The sequence below is a fragment of the Acyrthosiphon pisum genome, chromosome X, assembly GCF_005508785.2.
Source record: "Acyrthosiphon pisum isolate AL4f chromosome X, pea_aphid_22Mar2018_4r6ur, whole genome shotgun sequence".
NCBI classification, from domain to species: domain Eukaryota; kingdom Metazoa; phylum Arthropoda; class Insecta; order Hemiptera; family Aphididae; genus Acyrthosiphon; species Acyrthosiphon pisum.
The window spans coordinates 14,739,772-14,753,849 of record NC_042493.1 but is presented as its reverse complement, the minus strand read 5'-3'; the positions used below and the strand labels follow the sequence as shown (position 1 = coordinate 14,753,849).

General features: G+C 28.2%; 1 protein-coding gene across 2 annotated transcripts in view; it reads left to right on the top strand.

The window, feature by feature from the left end:
- Positions 1–14,078, top strand: part of LOC100167149 — a 195,054-nt gene that overhangs the window by 123,074 nt on the left and 57,902 nt on the right. For both annotated transcript variants that reach the window (XM_029485961.1, XM_029485960.1), the window contains exons 4-6: positions 1,312–1,556; positions 3,431–3,577; positions 11,789–12,124. In XM_029485961.1, coding sequence (XP_029341821.1) covers positions 1,312–1,556; positions 3,431–3,577; positions 11,789–12,124 — 728 coding nt within the window. The remainder of the gene's footprint in view (positions 1–1,311; positions 1,557–3,430; positions 3,578–11,788; positions 12,125–14,078) is intronic.

The following is a 14,078-nucleotide window of genomic DNA, read 5'->3' as shown; positions in this document are numbered from 1 at the left end:
AAAATTAAAATTACTTTTATATTGATGAAGTTCTTAGAAAAAAAAATGAATTAGAAAATAAAAATAAAATATAATATATCAATATTGTGTCTTATAATTGAAATCTCTAGACATTTTTATTTTCATAGATACCTAGGTAACAAACAAACTTAATATCTTTTATTATGTTTGTAATCAAAACTATAATAGAGTTAATTATTGAAGTCATATAGCTAGTAAATATTTAAATCACATATATGGAAGAATTATATAAAATGGTGTGTTTACCTCTAATTTAAATAATAAAAGACAAATAATTTAACTAACCCTTAAGAGCATGCGTTGTCTCCATCTAACAAATGTATACAAAACATATAAACAATTTGCGTTCAACAGAACCAATCATTTTGTTTTGTTAGATTTTATACAAGAGTGAATTAACCTATTATAAAACTTTAAGGTAAGGGCATCTGTGTTTTTACATTGTTTTTTTACGATATTTCAATTTTGTAGCTAGTTATGAGCATTTTTATATTGTAATATTTTACATGGATACCTACTCTAACTTAGTTAAAAATCGAAATATCGTAAAAAATTCAACGTAAAAACATAGATAATAATTTCACCTTTAATTTTGATAATAGGTCAATTTACTCTAATGCTAATGGTTCAAATGGTTGGAATGGCTATCGGTTCTCTTAAACGAAAAAGTGTTATGTTATAAACCTATAATAAACGTTTGTAAGGACAACTTATTCGTACAGGTGTGGCGTCCTCTTAATATAGGCGTAAATACCCAAATCAAACGTTTTATTATGCAAATGAAATTATACCAACCTAAATTGTGTAAAATGCACGATCGATTGACTAAATTGTTTTTCTAATATACCAGATACCTATTAATTTAAGTATGATATCGTTAGTGTTTCGTAATTTAAAGTTGCATTATAACTATTATTATAACTGTATAAGTAATGAATTACCGTTTAAAACCTATAACTTGATCGAATAATTTTGGAAGTATAGGTTAAATGGCTATTTACTAGGTAGGTGTACCAAAAATCTGAAATTTTATTTAAGTATTTATGTCTTACTTATCAACTATCGTACTATCCAATATTTGTTAATCATATTTATTATAAAGTACCTAATATGATATAATAATAACTGACTAAAATATTTATTTATTTATTTGTGATAGGAAAAACGGTTGAATTGGTTTATTATAATATTTTTTTTACAGGACACCGTGTTTTTAAACTCGTGTATTATAGTGTATCAATTTTATAATTATTTGGTTACAATGTTTATTATTTTTGTTTTTCCATGCAGGTATGATACAAGACAGACATCTGCAAAAGTTCCGAATCCACCTAGATGGTGGTCTTCACCAATGGGATTTGGTGACCGTGCATACTTTCACACACTCAACAGTGAACAACTACAGAGTGACCAAGATACAGTAGATCATCTGACAGTGGATAGAGCTATGGCCACCGATACTGGAATATATAGATGCAGAATTGACTTCCTGCAAGCCCCCACCAGGAACAGACTAGTTAACCTAACAGTCATAGGTAATTTTAAAGAGATAAATCAAAGAAACATACTATTTTTATTTTTAATTACTTTAATTAAAATTATAATTCAGCTGCGGCTGTCCTCGAATTTCCTGAAATAAAATAAAGAATAATCCAATAATGATAATATAAGCTTTTGCTCGCATATGAAAAGAAATAAAAGTACGGTTTGGATGTAATTTTTAAAACTCGCTTACTCTAAGCTAATAGGAAAAAAATATAACAAGAAACGTATAGACAACAAAAAAATATTAATAATATTACTGGCTTGTGCCCACACAGCATAGATAACGCTTATATTTTTGTTTAAATTTTAATTTCAATCTAAAATTTTTAGTTACAGCCTTACAAGTACTAAAAAAAATATTAGGTGATATTATAAGAGTAATTTCTTTCTTTATGAAATTAAATACATTTTAAAATTAGGTACATTTATAAATTATCTCTATATTTGGTTCTAAAATTAATAAACGATTATCTCAAGGTTTTATTATCAGTCAAATTATTAAAAAATAACCAAAGGGCAAAACTGGTACCTATAAATAAGGTATTGTTACAAGTTATATTTATATTTTTTTTTCAGTTTCCTGGAAGTCGTATAATAATTCTCTCTTGACAACTTCTAAAGAAGCTTCAAAATACCTTTTTAAGTACAATCTGTGGCCGATTTTCAATCGATAGAGTCATTATAGAACGAAACTTTTAGAAGTGACTTCTTTTCGATAAACTGTTTGCAAACAAAAAAAAATCATCATTGTAAAACCAATACTTACATAGTTTCTTAGCCAAACTTAGAATCTAAAATATGAAGTAAAATTATATAGATATAAATATTTTCTTGCAAGTAAATTGTTATATACATAATTGATTGTAGTACTCTCCAATTTAAAAATTAGGATGGATATGAGAAAGTAATAATCTGTTTTATGTAAACTTATGTCGGATGAAAATAATTACTTTTAAGGGCTCAACGCTCTTCATGTTGTATCGTTTGTTGCTAAAGTTTTAAGGGAACATCTGTCATTGGCATACTTGGGTTTAGGGAGGGGGTCGAAGTCCCGGCCAGATACTTTACAAGCTTACAAGTCATTAAACTCGCTAATTACTGCATTTTTAAATACGAATCATTCATAAATCATAGTTTAAACAAAATATGAGAGTTAGTGTTTCATACAATACCTATAGATAATAATAATAAGTTTGTACTTAACATAATGTACATTAATATACTAGTAGGTACCTTGCTGGTTCACTAATAAATTATAATTAATCAAAATCAAACAGGTATTGACAGACTTTGGTTGATTACATATTTACATGTGAGTAGGAAAGGCTCATTTGTTATTAATTTAGCCCAATAAGTTTCCGTTGAATGATTGTGTTAGGTACTTTCATACCTAGGTACTATTACTAATGGTTTTTAAGCTTAAGGAAGATTATATCTGAATATCTGAAATTAATCACTCATTATTGTATAAAACATCACAAGACCTATTTATAAAACAAATAAAAAAATAACATCTATGCGTCTGTATGAATATCGTTTCATTGGTACGCAAATGGACCTCTCTTTTTCCTACAAAAATGTCTGTCAAGTATCTCATTTAAACTAAAAATGCAAGTTTAATTAAATTATTTAAATTTTTTTGTTTTAAATTCTAAGTAGGTACAGTGAGAACTTTATTTAAGTATTTTAATAATGAGTATTTTTTATTAAGAACCGTAAGACCCATAGAGCTTTTTAAATTTACTAAATTATTTGTACTTGTTGAAATAGTTTTATAAAATAACATTTTTGTATTGGTTTCCTTAAAAACAAATAATTATTAAGAACATATTTTACATATTTAATTATGTATTATGTATTACAGTCGCTCCCGAACGACCAACCATTTATTTCGAATATGGAAATTCTATTGGAGGAGATCGTCCAGAAAATTACCAACAAAATTCCGGAAATGTGATTGTTGTCGATGAAGGCAGTCTAACTGTTACATTGGTGTGCCGTGTGGTTGGAGGTAAATAGTCTTATTTGGTCGATAACTATTTATATAAAACTAAGGGCCGTATTCATATCGGATGCTTAAAAATAAGTATTGCTGAATATCAATATTTTTGATAGTTTAAAAAATAAAAAAATTGAGATAATAACTAAAAGTTATGTTTAAGGTAGGTCTCAAAAACAAGTAATACTTTTTCTTTTTCTAAGCCAAAATCTTATAAGCATCGACTATGAATTCAGCCTTTAATGTTTTGAAAATTTCCAATCGTTAAATGTTTAATTACAATGTGTGTGGTAACAGAAATAAGTGAATTCTAGGTCACATGAACAAGTTTGTGGATTATAAATCATAATTCAAAATGTTAAATTACAAAGAAAATATAAATTAATTTACTAATTACATACCGTATATTATAATACGTACGAGGCACTAAGAGGTTTTGGAAATTCTATATGACAGTTTATATTATATACAAGCGCTATTAAATACATAAATTTGAAAAAATACATATTAATGTGAACAAATTTTGGAATCATATTGAAGTATCATCTGGATAATTTGATTTTTATTAAGTATTTTGTTTTTATTTTTAGCCTCCTAACTCTATTAATTTGACAATATTTTTAATGCAACAATAATAATAATTACTCTCGAGTATCGAACGAACATAATATAGATATAATGTTAGGCATAAACAAAAGTACCGGTATAGGTATTATCATTCTTGTCACCATCACTCGCCGGACTGACAGTATCGTGACATCTTTCGTCAAGTCCGCGATAAGCGGTGGCTCCTTCATCCACAGGTGCCTCGTCAGATCGCCGCTTTGAGAAGCAAAATGTCTATTATAATATACTACTAACGTTGAATAAAACTTTCTGACGTAGATACTATCCTCGCCCATTCGCGTCCTATCCGGCTGGCTGCGAGACCAGTCATTTTAGTGATGTTGATCCCGGAGAGACGTCATCGTCACGAGCATTTTCTCGGCCTTCGCTAAATAATACACCAATCAAAGGTTAACCGTGTTTTATACATCTACGGGTTCGTATTCGTACAGCAACGCGGTTACTAGATAATTTATTACGGTTTTGTACTTTTGTTACACGGTAGATTGGAATTTATATTGACATTGTAGGGTGTATTCGTTCCAGTATTTGTTGTATCCCCGTTTAAAGTAATTACAAATTCAGAAACGAAATTAAGAATCAGATGAATAAATTAAGATTTATATTATGACTGTTACTGAGGCTCTGTCGAGTGTTGACTATGGTGGTGACATCGCAGGGGTTAATTTTGCGGTTGTTGAATATAAATACATGTGTATACAATATATAATATATGTATATAAAAGGGGTAACGCGACTGGTTCAAGGATGGACCCAATTAATATATATATATATAGAATTTATTATTCATATAAGTCGTGACTATCATACAATATTATAATCAATCATTACGATACCTATAGTTAAAATAGTAAATAATTATAATATTTTAATTTATATTATTAATAAAATATTAATTATGATAAAAATATAGTAAATAAATATATTGTATGCAAGGATTAAAATAAATACTCATCCAATATATAGTATAGACTATATAGGTACACATTGATGCAAGATTAAAAATAATATTAATATTTGATAACATATGAAAATGCAATATATTGTGTTTAAAATATAAATTATATTATAGTGAGTTAATATTTTATGGAAAAATAAAATTGGAATGACATCATTGTGTTCAATTTTTAAAACTAACTAAAATTTAAAATAACACCACAAAATATACGAATTCAATTTCAATATTGACTTTTAAATATGGCTTCAACCTTGATATAGTATAATTGTAATATATTAACTACCTATCTGCCTTACTTACATTCGTATTTTAAGTACCTACTAAATACAAAATATTATTTTTATAAATTTAAATAATTGTATTTTCTAATATTCATGTTATAGACATTATACCTACGTAGAGTTAGTAAACTAAATATGTTTCGGTAAATAAAAAGTTATTTAACTTGTCGTACCTATATTCATTATTCATGATGACATGTTTAAAATTATATTTTTATTAAATCTTTTGGAACAAAAGTAAATATATTTATATTTATGTGGTTGCGCACACACAATAACTATGACTACTTACACGACCGGCTCGATTTAAAATATCACATATAAAAATGAAATGTTTTGCGGCAAGTTCTAATATTGGTACTTTGAAATAATTAATTCTAATAATCACCAACGACCTGAAACATATTTATAATAATACTGATATAGATGATCAATGAAAAACTTTATCTATTTTAATGTATTAAGATGTAAACAACTATAATTAAATATGCTATAAAAAATAATGTTGGTTGGGTAATCGTTGTATAAAATATGCAGTTTGTTATTAAATTGCTTACATCAATGTTTTACTGAGGATTTCGAATTTCGCATTTTTTGAAATACTGAGTTAGTTATAAAAAAAAAATACGCCTTGGGGTATTTGATGTCTATTAAAAGAATATTGATAAATTTAGAAAAAAACTGCAGGATTTTGCCGGTTTGATTAATTTTAATTTTTAAAACAGATTTTGATTCAAAAACAATAGTTTACTATATTATAATTTAATTGGTTTTTAATATTCCCAAAACTGTTTACGTTGTTTTTTATAATACAAAAATAAAATATAAAAATACCTACTACAATAATATTAGCGTTCATTGATATTTCTGAAAAAAAAAAACAAATATATTATTTAAAAAAAGCGGGTAAGTGGATGTCGATCTGCTGTACAGTAGGTTACAAGTGGGTCACTGTATATAATGGATTGTATTAAACTTGAATTCAATGATATAATATCATTGTATACGAAAAACGATTCTGAGAGGAAAAGATTTGTTAGTCTGGGTATTTTATATTGTAAAAAAACTAATTCGTCACAATTTAAATACGTTGACATAGCGTTAGAAATTAAAATCCAGTTTTTCGTAATTTGTCGGTGGTTTTTCCCGTGGCATTAAATAACTATTGAGAAAATCGAAAAATGACCTATCTAAAGTACCATCATCTTGATCCAATTTGCTAAAAGATAAGGCACTATGTTATGTTGAAATCGAAGCACTCCTTCTGGTTGAATTTTTGTATACAAGATAAATAATAAATAAATAAACACCATTGTAAAACCACTAGCTTCCTCGCTCCGCTCATAATCTCAAATTACGTCGGTTTAGAACATAGTAATGTTGTGAATGAAACAAAAATCTAAAATTCTGTCTTTAAAATTAAAATCCATCTTATCTATTATGCATACTCTGTCCACTGTCCAGCGAGAGAATATGCCGTGGCCCGACAAAAATCAGTTCTTCTTTCAAGTTTAACCATGAAGTTCAATAGGTACATTGGCGGATATCCATCGAAAAATTTGGGGAACTACGATTTTTCTTATGAACCAAAGCTGTGGGGGTGGGCGCCCCACACCCCCTCATAATAATTTTAAACAAAATTTTAATTTAACATTGAAATAATTTTACTGAACAACTGAACGAAATATTTTTAATAAAATGGCTGTCTAATTATTATTTTCATATTTACAATTTAATAATATAATCTTACATAACAAATAATAATATAGTAATATATAGTATATAGTATAATGACATTTTAGAGGGGGCTTTGAGGCTATCAGGGGGGCTAAGCCCCCCCCCCCGGATATCCACCAATGATATAGGTACCTTTGTCAGTTTATTCTAAATGACATCAATATTTAGAAAATCAATTGCAAATAGTTCCAAATCGTTTTTTGAAATTTGCAAATCAAAATCGTTATTTCAGTTAATTTCTCGACCAATTACAGTTAGCTCACCCCCCCCCCCCAACCCCCGCACATTCTATAATATTGTTAGAGTCTTTAAATGTCTGAATAAATAAATTTAGTTTTTACTAGTGTTACAGTAATAATAGTGAATTCCAGGCCACGTGAACAAATACGCATGAATATTTTGCAAAATAAAAATGTCGACATTTTTAACCGCCTGCGTAAAATATAGGTTGGGGCTTCCACAGATAACTAAAAATTATAGTTTATCAATTAGTGCAATAATTGATTTGTTAAGTGTTGACGTTGGTTAGGTATTGATCAGAGAAAGTGAAAGTGCACTTTGATTCATGAAAAGTTGTATTTTGTATTTCATTTTGTATTTCATACAAACGTAAAATTACAATTCGATGCTTTGTAAATGATTTCCGAATTCTAGCATATTATGTACACACATTACACGCGTGTGTCGGCTGCGGTTGTACCTGCCAACTATATACTATTATTCTATATTATTGTCAATATAACAACAATATTTCACTATACATAGTATTCAGATAGCTACATTTTACGGTGCCGTCCACAATGGTGTTCACGTGTGGAAGGTTTATAAAATCTGTTTTTTTATTGATGCGATGCACTGTTTTAAATGTATTATGTAAATAGATTTATATTTAATTTTTACTCAGAAATGTACATTTACTTGTTTAATTATTTATGATTACGGAAAATTGTCGGAAATCAGTTATTGGGTACACAGTGCCGGTGGCGTTCAGTGAAAAATCATCACGTTTAGTAAAATAAAATATGCATTCATGATTTTTTTTTTATATATAAATAGAACTAATTTGGACACACGTGACCTCCACTAACGTGCATTTGATTTTTACTCATTTTAATCATATAATGAGTTTCCTAAAAAACTCTCTTTAGAAAATGACCGGATGGCAGCCTGGATAACTAGTGCTATGCATTTGGCAAAAATGTATTTTTTTTGGAGCTCATTGTAAAACGTAGATTTCTTATAATAGAACATTTTAATACAATTTTGAAAATTTTCTTATTCAATGCATTTTAGTGTATTTTTTTTTAATAATTTCCATTAATTAAAATTGTTTACACTCGTTTGTACAAACTATTTATTAATTTACATTGACTGTAAATGTATACAATATTATGTTTTAATAAATAATAATTAATAATAAAATTAAGAATATTAATCTATAGTAACTAATTGCCTAAAGTTAATTTTTTAGCTATTGTAATAGGTATGTACCTTGCTTGTCATATTCTTAATGCATTTTTTAGGGATTTAAATTTCTTCTTTTTTAAGATTTTATAGTGCATTCAATTTTCAGCCTTACTCTGTTAACTATAAATTATGAAACGACTAAAAACACGTCGAAGAAAATATACTAATTTCATCTGTTTCTTGTACGTGTTTAAAATAACCTACATATAATAATGTATTCATTGATAAGTGGTTGTTGTACGTCGTAATCCTAAAAGCAGTTAAGTAATATACATAATATAATATGGATGATATTGAGAATCTTAAGCAGATGGTTTTCAATCATTCATTGCCTAATCCAATTATTTATGCTATATTATGACATAATAATATGTTTCTATATTATAATCGTATACTTAGTTTGATTTAATATTGTTGGATCATCGCGGTTGATATTTATAGCTTATAATCTGTTGAAAGACTTGACATTTTTGTGAAAACCATCACAGTAATTTTTCTCAGTTTTCTAACGATGCCTAATAATATATTCTATCTAGATTATATATTTTTTATGGTATTAACCTTTCGACTGTCATCCCTACCTTTTTTTTTGTGCTTAGGTCTCCAAGTTAATATCACTACCTATATACCTGTTAATATCTATATATAATGTGGGTACGTGATGCGCCAACATTCCTCGGGGCCTCACCTCACCTATGAGAACTACTAGTGGCTAATGGCTATAGTTGATAATTATATTGGAAATTTATTCTTAATTAATATTCAACAAGTTTCATATTATCGGAATAGCAGCTGATCAGGCATTGAACTACTTGCGAAGTTTACACGACGCCTTTTCATAGTTGTAAAAGGTCCGTGGTTCTATAGTTAGGTACGTGTATTGACCAAAAATAACACTATAGATAACTCTTAGTTTGGGATTTTATCTGTATGAATGGCGTAATTTACACGTATGCCCATATTTATCCCATGTTATTGTAGTGTTCAAAGAATGTAGAATTTGGTTGGTCAGTAATGCAGAAAATAATGTTACCTACACAGTTAATAATAATTTTTTTTGATATATAAAGTCATAAACGACAATATCTTGGTACTTACCTTAAAATAATTTAACACATTAAATTTCGTCGTTAATTCAATTAATGATTTGTTGTATTATTGATAAATGACTTAGATTTACAATTTAAAAAAAAAAACAGAGTACGTACATAATAATTAATTTTAGTTTGAGTATTTGATTTTACCTATTATTATTTCATTTTCTGTGTTTTGGATAAAAATAGTTTTTGCACGTCAGCAGTAGCTTTTACAGCTGCAACTTTACTGATATGTGTTATAACTTATAATGTACGTGTATAACCGCGCATTATGTTAGGAGTGAAATAATAAATATGTTGCGTAAAATGACGGGGCAAGATTAAAGTATCATAACGTTAATAATATTGTAACTACATTTAGTTCAAATTGAGTTAACATTTACATAATATGTAATAAACTATTTGTGTGTAATATGGTTAAACTTTTCGAGACTTTATTTCAAAGTCACAGAAATGAAATATACGAACTAGGTATATTTACCTAGTCGTTATTTTATTATTTATCTCAAAAACTACTTGATGTTTGTGTTAATCAAAATATACTAATATTATTTGCTATTTATTATTTTATTTTATATCATATTATATTTAAATGATTTACTAAAAGAACATTATTACCTACTTTGTTTTATAGCTATACCAAAATTGTTTATTTGAATAATAATACATTTTCAAATTACTACTTATAAATTAAATTGTTTGCTGATTAGTAATTTGTACTGTTAAATTGTGCTAACTTTTTTTTCAAGATATCCAAATTATCTAATTAGTTTTGTGGCTTTGTATCCACCAGCACATAACTTAAAAAATTGTATTATTATTATATAAAATGTATTTATAATTTATACATGCACAATATAGGTACATGAATACATAATAATTTATAATATAATACAATAACCATTTGTGACACCACTTCATAAATGCGAACTCAAACGTTTGAGACATTGCCAAGTTAAAAATATTATATCATGCCATATTCTATTAAGATCAAAAATTGTTTATTATAATATAGACTATATTATATAGTATACTTAAGTTCAGAAAAAACTTTTATTATTTTTTAGACGTTTAAAAATAAATGCATATAAACTAAAAAGCCTAGATTAGATTTTAAAGTTAACTACTAAACTAAGTCATATGTCATTAAATTTAAAAAGTAAGAACCTAATATATATTTGTGTCAATTATAAATCTTTATATCCTTTAATTAATTACATTTTAAACACTTAGAAACAATTATTATTTCCTAAACGATTTCCCTGTGTTGTAGTGGTTTTGAAAGTAAGAAATAAGTTCGTAGTCTATTTGAATGAAATAATCAATACAATTGTATTATACATTAGAAAGCTTCATTCAAGACCTAAGCATTTTTTTTTTTTTTTTTTGGAGAAGGCCATGATAATAAACCCGCCAAGTTCCACCTAGTTTATTACAATAAGTTAGTTTTGTTATTTTTTTTGGTACCTATGTAAATATCATGTATAAACTAGTTTGTATTTTAAAAAATAGGTATATTATAGGCAAAGTGTCGACCATGATAATTCTTGATATATAGATTTAATATAATATAAACTACCTAAATACAATAATTTACTTTTGATAAAAGTTTGTCTATTCTTTTATAGCACAATAATATTATATTTAAGTTTTCAATTTTAATAGAACTTTTGTTCTTGAGCGCATATATATAACATGTAGGTGAACTGAAAAACATTCGTTTTTAATATTTTAAATAATTATAGGTACTTACCTAATGGTATAATTCAGATTTTTAAATGTAGCTAGAATGAACTTTAATAACATTTGAAAATATATACAGTGTAGGAATGTACCCGTTTAATGATATTTATGGTTTAAAAACTACCTATCATTATATTATTTCAGAGTACAATGCAGGGGTATTACATATTTTTAGTTTTTTTTTTTACAACTGAAAATGATGATTATTATAGGAAATGTAATTTTAGTTAGTTAAAAATAATTTTTCAAAAATATTTAATGCATAGAAAACAACAATAATTGTCTTAACAAATTACACTAATTTATTTTGCAGGGTGGCCGCGACCTCGACTGACGTGGTACCACGAAAATGCAGTATTGCACTCTCCGTATCAACTGGTAATTGACGATAACCACAGTCGCGGGTACCGCAAAAAGCCGAACAACGGTTCAACCACTGCTGGTGTGACCGTTAACCGTTTGGTGCTGACTAACCTAACCAGGTGGCATCCGATAATGAGCCAGCGGCAACAGACGTTGGGCACGGCACGTTTGACGTGTCAGGCAAGCAACAGCATTCTATATTCCGTATCCCGTCCTTCGGCAATTGCTGTAAATGGAAATTTGCCACCGCCAGCAACCACCGAGCACACGTTTATCCGTTTGAACCGTAAGTAAATCAATAACGATAATATTGTTATATTTGCATTGCATTTTCCCGGCCGGTTATGACTTGTGCATTTAGTAAACTGCTTTAGATCGAACACGATTGGATGTGTGTGGCCGCCATTTAGGTACCTATACCCATGTTATCGCATATAGTTTTGGAAACTGTTTGCTAAAAGTATATAGGCAGTATTGAGTATAGTACGCTGCACCGACGTATAGATATTATATATTATTATACCTAGCCGTTGCGCAGATAACACTTTGAAAACAAGTTTTGAAGTCCACTATATATAATTACTTACTCGGTCTTTATTTGTTATTGTAATATTCCAGTAGCCGCAAAAAAATCAATCACCTTGTATCGTTAAATCGTAATTTAAATTATAATTGCATTAGTTATAATTTTTCGGCTCGACCATACTTTTATACTGTATAGTTAGTACATGTTTCGACAAGATGTGTTCACTTTACATGTATTAATGCGATAAATAAACATAATAACAATATCAGACATCCTCAGCAGTATAATTCTGAACATTTTACATTTTCAAAACAAAAGAAAAATAATAAAGACAAAAACGTTGGTACTTCTATAGCTGTTACACATTATAAGAATGCATAATTATTAACATTTGACAATTAAAACAGGAAACATAACTATATAGTTACTTGATAGTTAATAATTTTGGGAATAGTGATCTGCACTAACTCAGAACTGCTAATTTTTTGCACTTTCAATCGATACTATACTTTCACTTTCATGATACAAAAAAGTTAATTGTTACCTACTGAAATTTAGCAGTTCATCCAGTTGCGTATCCAGGGCCATATTTACACTTTTTGCACCCTGGGTGACAATATCTGTAACAATTGGGTAGGGTGGCATGAAGTGAAATGTATAAGGGTGCTCCTTCGTATTGAATATACAATAAAAACAATTTTAATAATAGCTAGGTACTATTGAAAAATAAATATGGATTATTTTCTTGTTGTAATTTAATGCATATACTGTTTTACTCTTCTAATTGTTCTATACACTCGTAATACAATTAGTGCCCACAGTTTTTTTTTTCACAAGCCATAAATGTAAATACGAGTTACACCTCTGGTTCCTTGGTTTCCCTATATTTGGAGAGCTTGGTCGGTTGACATTCACAGAGTCCTTCTTTTGTGGATTAGTGGATTGGTTGACAAATATCGGCTTCTCTAGATATTGGAAGAGTGACGGATTGGTAGAAAATCCTTATGCAGATATAACCCACCCACTTATTTGTGAATAAATACGCGTAACACGGACCGGAACATTATCAAAATCAAAGACATTCTTCGCAGATACCCATATTACAACAGGAATACCGTTATAAGCGTGACATGACCACATTAAATATACAGGGTGATTCACCAAGCATGCTAGCCGCTTTTTTCTTCAATAATGCGGTTATTCAAAGTCTGATTTTTGGATTTTTGGAATTTTTAAATATACTTTAAGTTCATATGTTCAAATTCTTGAGATTTTTTGTATTACTATTAAGGGGTATCCTGAGGAGATAAAAACTTTTAACTTCTGTTTTTAAAATGAAAACACTCATTTTCAACTGTAAATTATACAGTGGACAATTTTTCTAAAATTTTTTACGTATCAGATGCAAAATTCTTACGGGTAGTTTTCGAGTTATTCAACTTTGTGTTCTAAGGATAAAAAGTCCATGATAATGTGTTTATAAGATTTCTATAATATGGTGATTTGAAAATCGAAGTATTTAATATTAATCTATCGGTATTAATAATTTGTAAAAAGTATAACAAATACTCAGTGGCGGCTCGTCAGGTGAGGCAAGTGAGGCTCAGCCTCACCTAACTGTTGTAAAAAAAAAGGAGGTATATAGTATAATTATAGTTATTTCCAATCGACTTTAAGAATATTATATTCAATAATATATTATACATTTTATAAT